Source organism: Sardina pilchardus, chromosome 17 (genome assembly GCF_963854185.1).
Source record: "Sardina pilchardus chromosome 17, fSarPil1.1, whole genome shotgun sequence".
Classification (NCBI taxonomy): Eukaryota; Metazoa; Chordata; class Actinopteri; order Clupeiformes; family Clupeidae; genus Sardina; species Sardina pilchardus.
This window is the reverse complement of record NC_085010.1, coordinates 24,169,475-24,179,483: the sequence shown is the minus strand read 5'-3', so window position 1 is coordinate 24,179,483 and position 10,009 is coordinate 24,169,475. Positions and strand designations below refer to the sequence as shown.

Sequence of the window (10,009 nt, the reverse complement as noted above, 5' to 3'; positions counted from 1 at the left end):
CACCCGGACTTCTTTATCCGCGAGAGGATTTCCGACGGACTGTTAAACTATTTCCTGTCCCCGATGTCTTGAGAGCTTGCCCACCTCACAGTTGGTGTGTGAGAGTTGCACCCACACGAGTTACCTACTCACTGTAGCTGGTGGCACAGCATTTTTGCCGGGTGTGCAGCTCTTTGTCATAACTGTAGCAGATAGCATCGGCCTCAAATCCGACACATTTGATTCAGGCGTAAGCTTTGTCTGCTTTGGTCTCTGACACTTGCTCGCGGAAGGTAGGTAGCTAGCTAGCAGTTTGCGTTACCGTTATTGTTTGCTAGCCAATGCTAATGACGTTATATGTAAAAGCCGTTAACTTTAGCTCCTGTGTTAGCTTTCCTGGTTTTCTAATGGGAAATGATGACACCGAAATGCTAATCACGTAGATGGCTTGCTTTGTTCAAATAGTTTCAAGTTAGACCAATATAATCCTCAACTCGCTAGTATGATTTAATGTTTTAAATAGATAAAGTTATACTTTGATGGCGTTCTCGGGCTAACTGGCTAACATTAATCAGCTAATTTTAGATGACTCCAGTTCATGATGTTATCCATTTCCAGTTTTCAGTGATGGCTATGCGACAGACTCCACTCACTTGCTCCGGCCACACCAGACCTGTTGTTGATCTGGCCTTCAGTGGGATAACTCCTTATGGATATTTCCTCATAAGTGCCTGCAAAGGTAACAATGACATTTCCATCGGTCATTTCAACAGCAAAAGTTAATGATAAGTAGTATTGATGTTGATATCTGGCTGGTATTTGTGCCTATTTGGTTTAGGTCGAGGATGTTAATGTAATGTTAAGATTACGTGAATTATCTGTCTGAACTATCTAAGGTGAGTTGTGCTTTTACCTACTTATGCTTACTTTAGATGGCAAACCTATGTTGCGCCAGGGAGACACAGGGGACTGGATCGGTACGTTCCTGGGTCATAAAGGCGCTGTTTGGGGAGCAACTTTGAACAAAGAGGCCACCAAGGCAGCCACTGCAGCAGCAGATTTTTCAGCGTGAGTACTAGCCAATATGCACTGGGTACGGGTATTTTTTGTATAGAAATAGGCAGCCATGGTATTACACTTCAATTGACCGATGGCATTATACGTTGTAGACAGATGACAGATGTAGTGGTGAGCTACATTCATTCAGTGTCGCCTACCACCATGTAACATAACCTAAAATCAGCGTAAACCACGGTCGAGGGGCATATTGTTTAATTCCATCACAGGTGTCAATTGTGAGAAATTATATTACATCTTGGGCTCCGTACTGAATATGGTTACCTTACCTTATATTCCTGTTGTGCTAAAGTGTTCTCACTGTCAGATATAGGAAGTCTTGCACTGTTACATCTCAAATGAACTGATCTAAACCACCTGTTGTATTCCAGGGCGCTGTGAATTACATTGAAATTGTTTTGTTATTGTTTGCTTGTTTATTTTGGATGTGGTACCCAGTAAAGTGTGGGATGCAGTGACTGGGGAAGAAGTTCTCACACTGGCACACAAGCACATTGTCAAGACTGTGGATTTTACTCAGGTACACACACACACACACACACACACACACACACACACACACACACACACACATCTCTGTACTTATACATATGCTTGGTTTTCAGTGGTTGATCTGTTGTGGTTATGTGATAAATAGAGTCTCTCATGTATCCCCTTATCTGCAGGACAGTAACTGTCTGCTAACTGGAGGAAATGATAAATTGTTGCGTATTTATGACCTCAACAAGCCTGAAGCAGGTAAGTCAATACAAGTCATTTTCTCCAGTGGATTATTTCAGAAAGTGGATTTTGTTTGTTTGTTAACCCTATTCGCACGGGATTAAATATTACAGACGTGCTGTGGTAAAAAATTACTTTACCCCACAGCACGTCTGTATATTTAATCCTCTGTGAATTGGCCATTTATATGACAGACGTCCTGTGGTAAAATTACATACCCCATGTCTCCATGTAAAACTAATTTCATCAGAATAAGGCTTTAAGGGCCAAAAAGTGCAGAAAATTATGTTTAAATCTACATTTTTACAGAGGGTCATATTCACACGGAATTAATATAACCCAAGGACCTGGAACATTTTATCAGTAATAATTACTGACATGGTGCATTCGGTCAGGACTAAAAACCCCTGGTAATAATTACTTTAAACCAACGTCTCCACATAAAACTAATCCTGCCCGAATAGGGCTTTCATTGAAATAACCCCAGGTTATTTCCTAGTGGGTGAATTTAGGATATAATCTATGCTCGGTTGGTACACTTCTCCTTTTGAATGGCGACTCTCTTAATCCTCTGCCTCCTCACTTCCTTTTCCCAGAACCTCAGGAAATTTCAGGTCACACATCAGCCATTAAGAAAGCCCTCTGGTGCAACAATGACACACAGATCCTTTCTGGTGGCGATGACAAAACTATTCGGTGAGATCTGTTTACTCTGTGTGTTTCATTTCACTTTCTTTCTCCCCCTCTAAAAAGCACTCTGTGTTTGTATAAACAAAGAGGAATGAGCTGTGTAAACAGGTCTGAGATATAACTGTTTCTGTTGGGAATTTAATGGAAGTGTACCGTTTCAATTTCATTGTTTCATGAATTTCACAAATTGGAGGAAATCTATGTGACTTCGATATCAACTAATTAGTCCCTCTATCTTACATTGTTCTGGTTTATTTGCACAGCTTTTAAGATGAAACTTTTATGGTATCGGTGTCTCTTGAGATTAAAATATCCAGATGAGTGACCCTGGTGTACCTCTTCCTGTCTAGTCTTTGGGATAAGACCTCCGGTGAGGCCGTGAAAACCCTGACATTCGACCTGGCTGTCAGTAGCATGGAGTACATTCCCGACGGAGAGATCCTTGTCATCACTTATGGAAAGACGGTGGCTTTCTACAACGCCCACAGGTGCAACAATATTTACCTTTTTTGAATGATCAGATGTTAATAAGTGCAATACTACATGAGAACAATCCATTTGATTTAATAAGAGCATCAATGATAACATCTATTATTTTGTATAGGCATAGTGAATGTAATGGGAGATTTTCAAATAATGTTACTATTAGATTTTCAAGTCTAGTAATAGTAACACATACATATGTTTGTGACATTGTTGCTATCCCTGAATCAGTCAGTGCTGTACGTCTACATAGTAGCCTATGTCTAGAACACAAGTTCTCACCATGAATGACTGCTTATAATGGTCATGTAAGCAGTGCAGTGACCATGCAGACACCACTATCGTGGTTGTATAGATCTTTTTTTGCCTTTATTTGTATAGGACATTGAAGGGTGAAACAGGAACTAAGTGGGAGAGAGAGATGGGGTGGGATTGGGAAATGACCACAGGTCGGACTCGAACCCGTAGGTGGTATAAGCGCTGTAGCCTGTTGCGCCACAGCGCCCCCCTTGATATATTCCCATCTAAATCAGTTCCTCTTCACCCTACCATCAATTCTAAACTAGACCTCAAACCAGTCTACAGCTTCCTGCATTGTGAGACATTGTTTTGCACTGAGTGTCCCAATGTAACATTCAAAGGACTTCCTACATTGGCATAGCTCACGTGTCGTGTGTATCCAAATAGGATTACAGTCCAGATCATGTAAAGGTGTATATATATTTTATTGATGTGTTTTTCTTTTGTTTTATCGCTGTCTGTAGCCTGGAGCTTATTAAGACGGTAGACGCTCCGACCTCCATCCACTCAGCCTCCCTGCACCCTGACAAGGACTTCTTTGTGGCAGGTGGTGATGACTTCAAGCTGTACAAGTACGACTATACCACGAAGGAGGAGATGGGTGAGTAGTCCAAAGTCTTCAGGGGGCCACAGGGTTCAAAGCAAGGAGAACACCTGTGCTTGAAGCTATAAGAGACTTTCAAATGGGGCTGAATGATTTTAGGGAGCGTATCTAATTGTGTTTTTGTCTGACAGATGTTGTGATAGTGATTTATATCAAATTATTGATATCATTTTTGATAGTCAAGCTTCAGTTCTTTAATTTGTTAAATATCCTATATGTTGCCTGAAATTAGCCTGGCTTTCACCAGACCAAGCTCAATCTTTTGAGATCAAGGCATGAGGCATGATCAATAGGCATAGTTCAAATGACTCTCTCTGCTTGGATAGTCCTTCAACGAATCAGACCAACTATTCGGGTCTGCCAGGTGGATAAGCCAGTTTGTGATTGGTCCCCGCAAAATTTGTAATGGACGCAGGAGAGACAAATATGCAGGTTTCCAGCCTGAGTTGGGCGAAATCCAGTTGCTCAAAGAACGGGCTGGGTTTACCCAGCCTAGCCTGAAATAGTTGTTTGCTTACTTTTGTCTTATTGGACAAGACCAGCACTATCTCTGCAAGCCTTCGTTTGTGGTACATTTTATACTGCTGCGTTGTTCAAATATTGAAAATGTGTGTTGTGTTGCCTAGGGAGGTGGCAAAGGATGCCTAACAATGGTTTTGCACACTACATTTGTTTGCTTGTACAGCATGACTCTGATAAACCCAAAACACGTACAAATAATCAGAGTTGTGAGCTACATGATTAGCACCCTTGGCAATTTGCTAATGCATTTGTTCAAATTATGATTTCAATTGGATATCAATCAATCTTTCAGCCCTACTTTTCAAATCTTAAATTGTCCCTCACCTGAATTCAGTGTCTGAACTTTGAGCCCTTGGGTCAAGCAGGATCATCAGATCTAAACTTTTTATACTCTCTTCTTGGTCATGAGCAATAGAGTCTGATGCCCATTTATAGACACTACTAATTGCAAACTGATAATCGATACACAAAGTTCACAAATTGTCATATCTTACAGAGTCTGTGTCTTGTCACAGTATGACCTTGAATGCCCTTTCCTGTTGACCCTATAAAGCATACTTTTGATCTCTTGAAGCAGATTTGTTTTGTTTAAATGTAAGGAACTATTTCACAGGATGTTATTGTGAACTATATCGCTAAAATATAATAATTAGCATGCTAGCAAGGTTTTTAAGATCAGCAATTTTTTTTGCATTGTAGGTAGTCAGTGCGACTTGAACTGAACTAAATTTAGTTTTATGCCAAAACTCCACACTGCCACTGAAATCATCAGATGGTTGCTGAAAGTACTGTAGATGGATACTTATTTCTGAGAACGTGTGTGTGTGAATATTCTTTCCTCTTCTCTCCTCTACCATGCTATGTGTAGAGTCCTACAAAGGCCATTTTGGGCCGGTGCACTGTGTGAGGTTCAGCCCAGACGGGGAGCTCTACGCCAGCGGATCTGAGGACGGTACCCTCCGCCTGTGGCAGACTGCTGTGGGCAAGACGTACGGCCTCTGGAAGTGTGTCCTGCCTGGTGAGTTTGGTCCCTAGCCATGTAGCCAATAAGAGCATGTTCAGAATGACCTGGTAATAACAACAGAATGTGAAGCCGATATCTTTTTGACATATGAAATACACGTCCAGTTGGGGGAGCTCGGGGTCTTAGTCCCTTCCCGGACCCCCAAGGTTGAGGGAGGCTTACTCCCTGTTGAGAGGTGTTTTACCACAAAAAACATTGGACAACGATTTGTCAATTAAAACGGTTGATTTCTGTTGGAATATGGGTTGTTCAGCTTTGACCGTACTCTTGAGCTTTGGAATTAAGCAAGGAGTTTCGGATCTTAAAATGATATGCAGTGCCTTTATCTGAATTTATATAGAGGGTAGCCTACAGCCATGCTTCTAAAAGTGAAATTTTTGCCTTGAATTTGGGTGCGTACAATACTTATCCCCCACAATGTCTAAATGGGTCTCACATCTCTGGGCTGAACTGAGTGTGTCCATTCAAAGTGCAGATTTTTCCAAAGATGGCTGCTCCAGTCCTTAAATGCAGAGGCCAGGCCTTGCCTGGCTTCCCTAGACTAGCTGAATCCCTGAATGTCAGTGTGGATTTCTGGTAACAGGAGCATTTTGAGAAAATGACCTGGTTTTTCCAGACAGGTGTGGCAGATTTGGAAGGGTTAGAAATCTCTTAACACAGAGACACAGACGCAGACACACAATCCTCCTCAATTACAAGGATGTGGCTTTGTATTTAGCGTAATGCTGATTATTGTCAGTGCCACGATGAACACAAAATGAACCAATGTTAAAGATGGACAGAAATGTTCAAATAGACAGGCGTTTCGCCAGAATGTGAGAAACATGAAATGGCACTTAGTCAGAGCGTTAAGCTATATTCGCTGGGTGTTGCCAAAGCAACTCATGATATCTTGCCCCATCTGTTGATTTAGACATTGCCGTGCCTATGGATAGTGTGATACAGCGTTTGAATCAAGTTGAAATCTGCTGTAAAAAGGAACACTTGCAAACCATATGTTTACTGGAGCAATGCACCAACCCAAACCCCTGCCATGTTATTTGAATAAGTAACTTGAGCTTTAGTCTTTTTAGTCTCTATGCTATTTAAATGTCTAGGGTTTCTGAACAACTCTGTGATTGTAATCACCAGTATATTTTACCCTGGAACGTGCCATGCGTCTGCATAGGTTAAGAGGTCTGGAGACTCACTAGAAAAAATGCAGATTGAAATTCAAGGCCTGTGGTTGTGTTTAGTTTATTTGATTTCAGTCTCATTGTTTTAGCATTTGAGTTTCTAAATCGCTCTGGGTAATCTTGCTAGATGGCTGCTTGTGTGCATTTAATATTTTAACAGTTGTTCAGTCTTAACAAATGTGTGGGTTTTGTGTTTTTATTTAGCTTTCTTTATGTTGCAGAATTGTTTGTGACATTAGAATTGCTTCCTAAATTGAGTGAAAAATCAGATAATAAAGCATCCATGTTGTATGTAGCGGTTAGATTAAAAAGTAAAATGTTAGAAAATATATGAATAATCCATGTCCAGAAAGATGGCTGCATATAACTATATTTTTCTGCTCACTTTGGACCTTAAATTCTTTGTGTATAGATTGAATGAGCAGAAGTGAATTATTGTCGTTTTGTTCTTGGTGTGTTTTGCTTGTGCAACAGAGGAGCTGGTGTCGGAGAACTCCGACACTCTCTACTGCCCACCCGAAATCAAGGCCTGATGAAGACCACCTGCCGGCACAGATGGACGAATGAAGGAAGCGAGGGATGGATGGATGGATGGATGGATGGATGGAGAGAGAGAGAAAGAGGGAGGGAAAGAAAGAGACTGCGAGAGGACGGGAACAAATGGGTGGATTGAGGAGGCCAGGGTTCCATTTTCAGGGCCAGATTGTGCCCACCACCCCTTTACAATCCCCTGCAAAGGTGCTGTGCCACCCGACTACACCAGGGGCTGACCTAGGTGGAGCGGAGGCTATGTGGGAATGTGTCTACTGATTTCACACACATACATGCATACACACACACACACACACACACCCACACACACATACATGCATACACACACACACACACACACGCACACACGCACACACACACACACACACGCACACACGCACACACGCACACACGCGCACACACACACACACACACACACACACACACACACACACACACACACACACACACACACACACACACACACACACACACACACGCAGGAGGAAGCAGTAGACCTGTGAGGGTGGTAAACTCACAGCTGACGGTCACACTCCATCCTTTAGCCAAGTCCCATTCATTCATAGCTATCGCCCTGCTCCCCTGGTAGCACTGTGATCACTTTGGGCTCTCTAATCTGTGGTTTCAGAACTGTAAGAAGAAAAAAAGAAAAACATTGAAATTTTCATTTGTGTGTGTTCAGTAAAGGGAATTAACTCATGGAATTAGACACACATGCACATACACTTTGTCTTTGAGGAGATGGTGGTATGCCCCCCCCCCCAAAAAAAAAAAAAAATCAATAAAGAATAAAAAAGGCTGGTTTTATTAATTGGAGAGGTCACTGGTGCGTACTTCTCTCACAAAGATGTGTTGGGATTTACAAACTGTAAAAAATGTCACAGGTTACTCAAGTTCTTTACTGTTGTTTATATGTCTTACGTTGAAACACATGCTTGTTATTTTGGTGGATGAAATAAACTGATGGTGACTTGCCTTGAGTGTTCTGTATTTGACCTACTCTTACGTCACAAGAAAATGTGCATGCCATCAGTACCCGGTGTTCTCCACTGCGGGGCGGTATAAGACCGTGGTTAGTAGGTTAGTAGCGGTTAGCGCCCAATATAGGGCGCTAGTGGTTAGCTTAAACTAATCAACCGTCACAGCACTACTGTGCCCTTTTTACCCCCTCTGATAGATTGTTTTACAGGGCCAATTCTGATTTATTCATCAGTGCAAGATAGATATGCTTATTATTGCACCGTAGTTAGATGCAGTGTTTGTATTATGTCCCATCCTTTTTCTAAGACTATAGAGTTTTTACCATATAAATGCAGATTATAAATCATGCTTTAAGTACTGAACTACTGCTCATGGTTGTAAAGCGTCTGCAGTGAAATCTTGAAATTCTGGAGGTATATCCTGTAAATTAATCATAAAACTGGGCTAGATACAAGTATTAGTAAATACATTTTAAGTGACTTTTTTACGTGCGTAATTATATAGGGAGTGAATCTGAAATCAGTTCCACTCGCTCTTCTGCAATTGAAGTTCCCATTTTAACATGAAGCAATATTGAAACACCAAGATTGTGTGCTATTGTAACATTGTAGTCACTGCAAGTTCAAGGCGCCTAAATTTGCATATCGGGTTACCCAATGGTAAACGCCCATCTTAGGTCAGCTGTCCAATAGGGTTCCAGGATAGAGGGTGGTAGTTGACAGAATACAAATAGAATGTTCTTTTTCAGACACCGTAATACGACGCACAAACGCTGGCTGGGGCGAAGCAAACAAACATGTCGGAATTCTTAGACGACCCATCTGTTCTCACTAAAGAAAAACTAAAGAGTGCACTTCTGGCCAATGATGTCTCTCTCCCTAATGGCGAACAGAAAAAGGACGTTTATGTTCAACTGTATCTGAAAAATCTGACGGCGCAAAACAAGAAGAAAAGCGCCCCTCCAGAAGCTTTCTCCAGCGACGATGAATTGCCAGCCCCCGTGGTCTCCAACAGAAGCCGCTCAGGCAGGGTAAGTTGTGCGCAGTTAATTTTGGAGACAAGCATAAAGTCTGACTTGTTTCTCCTCTCTTCTTTAAGCTCTCTGAACAGACTGGTTTTACTCGTTGAAGTCGCGCGTGGTTGGCGGTTTGCCCATTGACCAATGCCTACTGTGTAGCCAAGGCTAAATGCTAAAAGTATAAGCTCATTACTGAATTAAAAATTCAGGACCAAATTGAAAATTGGACTAAAACAGGACGCCATACCCACGGCATTAGTATAAGGAACAATTCCGTGTTTACAAAGCTGCTACTAGTGATTAATATGTCATTGTCAACGACGCGCAACATTAACAGCTGTGCAATCAGCCTACTGTTAAGCTACGGTGGTACCTTGGCTATTCGCAACATATTTAATCAGATGCTGTTAGTTATCCTGATCAAATTTTACGTTTGCTAGTTTTCGTATCCTGCATGGGATCTAATGAAAACAAACCGGCATGTTGACTTTGACTGAAGCTATGGCCGACTGTTTCCCGCTTAAATACTTCCTGTCGATGCCAGTCGCGCCTAATGGGCAATTTAAATTCTCAACCATTTTATCATATTCCCCCACGTTTTTTTTTTTTTTACATTTTTTTCCGCATATCGAATGGATTTTGGTGTTTGTGTTGGGTCGGCTTTATAGGTTATTATTATAGTGATGATAACATTGCTGCTGCTGATGATGATGACGATGATGATGGTAATAGTCATAATTCGGTTGTAGCCTAGAATTTGCGCTGGTAAAAGCTTTTCTTAAGCATATGATAATTTTCCCTGACAGTTGTGCTTACACTTTGGCCTACACGTTGACTTTGAGCGATTTGAAGGGGGCTAGGTTAATGAATGGAACAGCTGCAAA

General features: G+C 41.6%; 2 protein-coding genes across 5 annotated transcripts in view; both read left to right on the top strand.

Moving 5' to 3' along the window:
- The first annotated feature begins 66 nt into the window (after window positions 1-66).
- strap (serine/threonine kinase receptor associated protein) lies at window positions 67-8,101 on the top strand. Of its 2 annotated transcripts, none has more exons than XM_062518521.1 (10): window positions 67-272; window positions 598-718; window positions 912-1,047; window positions 1,495-1,576; window positions 1,722-1,794; window positions 2,373-2,472; window positions 2,817-2,954; window positions 3,714-3,850; window positions 5,244-5,393; window positions 7,049-8,101. In XM_062518521.1, exons 2-10 carry the CDS (start codon window positions 607-609, stop codon window positions 7,105-7,107), a joined length of 987 nt encoding a protein of 328 aa, XP_062374505.1. In that variant the 5' UTR covers window positions 67-272; window positions 598-606; the 3' UTR covers window positions 7,108-8,101. The 2 variants fall into 2 exon arrangements, with proteins under 2 accessions (XP_062374505.1, XP_062374504.1); XM_062518520.1 differs by having other exon boundaries at window positions 7,037-8,101.
- Window positions 8,102-8,855: 754 nt separating this feature from the next.
- tmpoa (thymopoietin a) overlaps window positions 8,856-10,009 on the top strand; it is a 17,937-nt gene continuing 16,783 nt past the window's right edge. For all 3 annotated transcript variants that reach the window (XM_062518007.1, XM_062518006.1, XM_062518005.1), the window contains exon 1: window positions 8,856-9,137. In XM_062518007.1, the coding sequence (XP_062373991.1) occupies window positions 8,904-9,137 (234 nt within the window). In that variant the 5' untranslated portion in view covers window positions 8,856-8,903. The remainder of the gene's footprint in view (window positions 9,138-10,009) is intronic.

What these genes read in the sequence shown, in the direction of transcription:
- strap (XM_062518520.1), top strand. Translation starts at nt 607, where the DNA reads ATGGCTATGCGACAGACTCCACTCACTTGCTCCGGCCACACCAGACCT. An exon ending in GCAGCAGCAGATTTTTCAGC is followed by an intron (nt 1,048 to 1,494) that starts GTGAGTACTAGC and finishes TGTGGTACCCAG; the next exon opens with TAAAGTGTGGGATGCAGTGA. An exon ending in TACCACGAAGGAGGAGATGG is followed by an intron (nt 3,851 to 5,243) that starts GTGAGTAGTCCA and finishes TGCTATGTGTAG; the next exon opens with AGTCCTACAAAGGCCATTTT.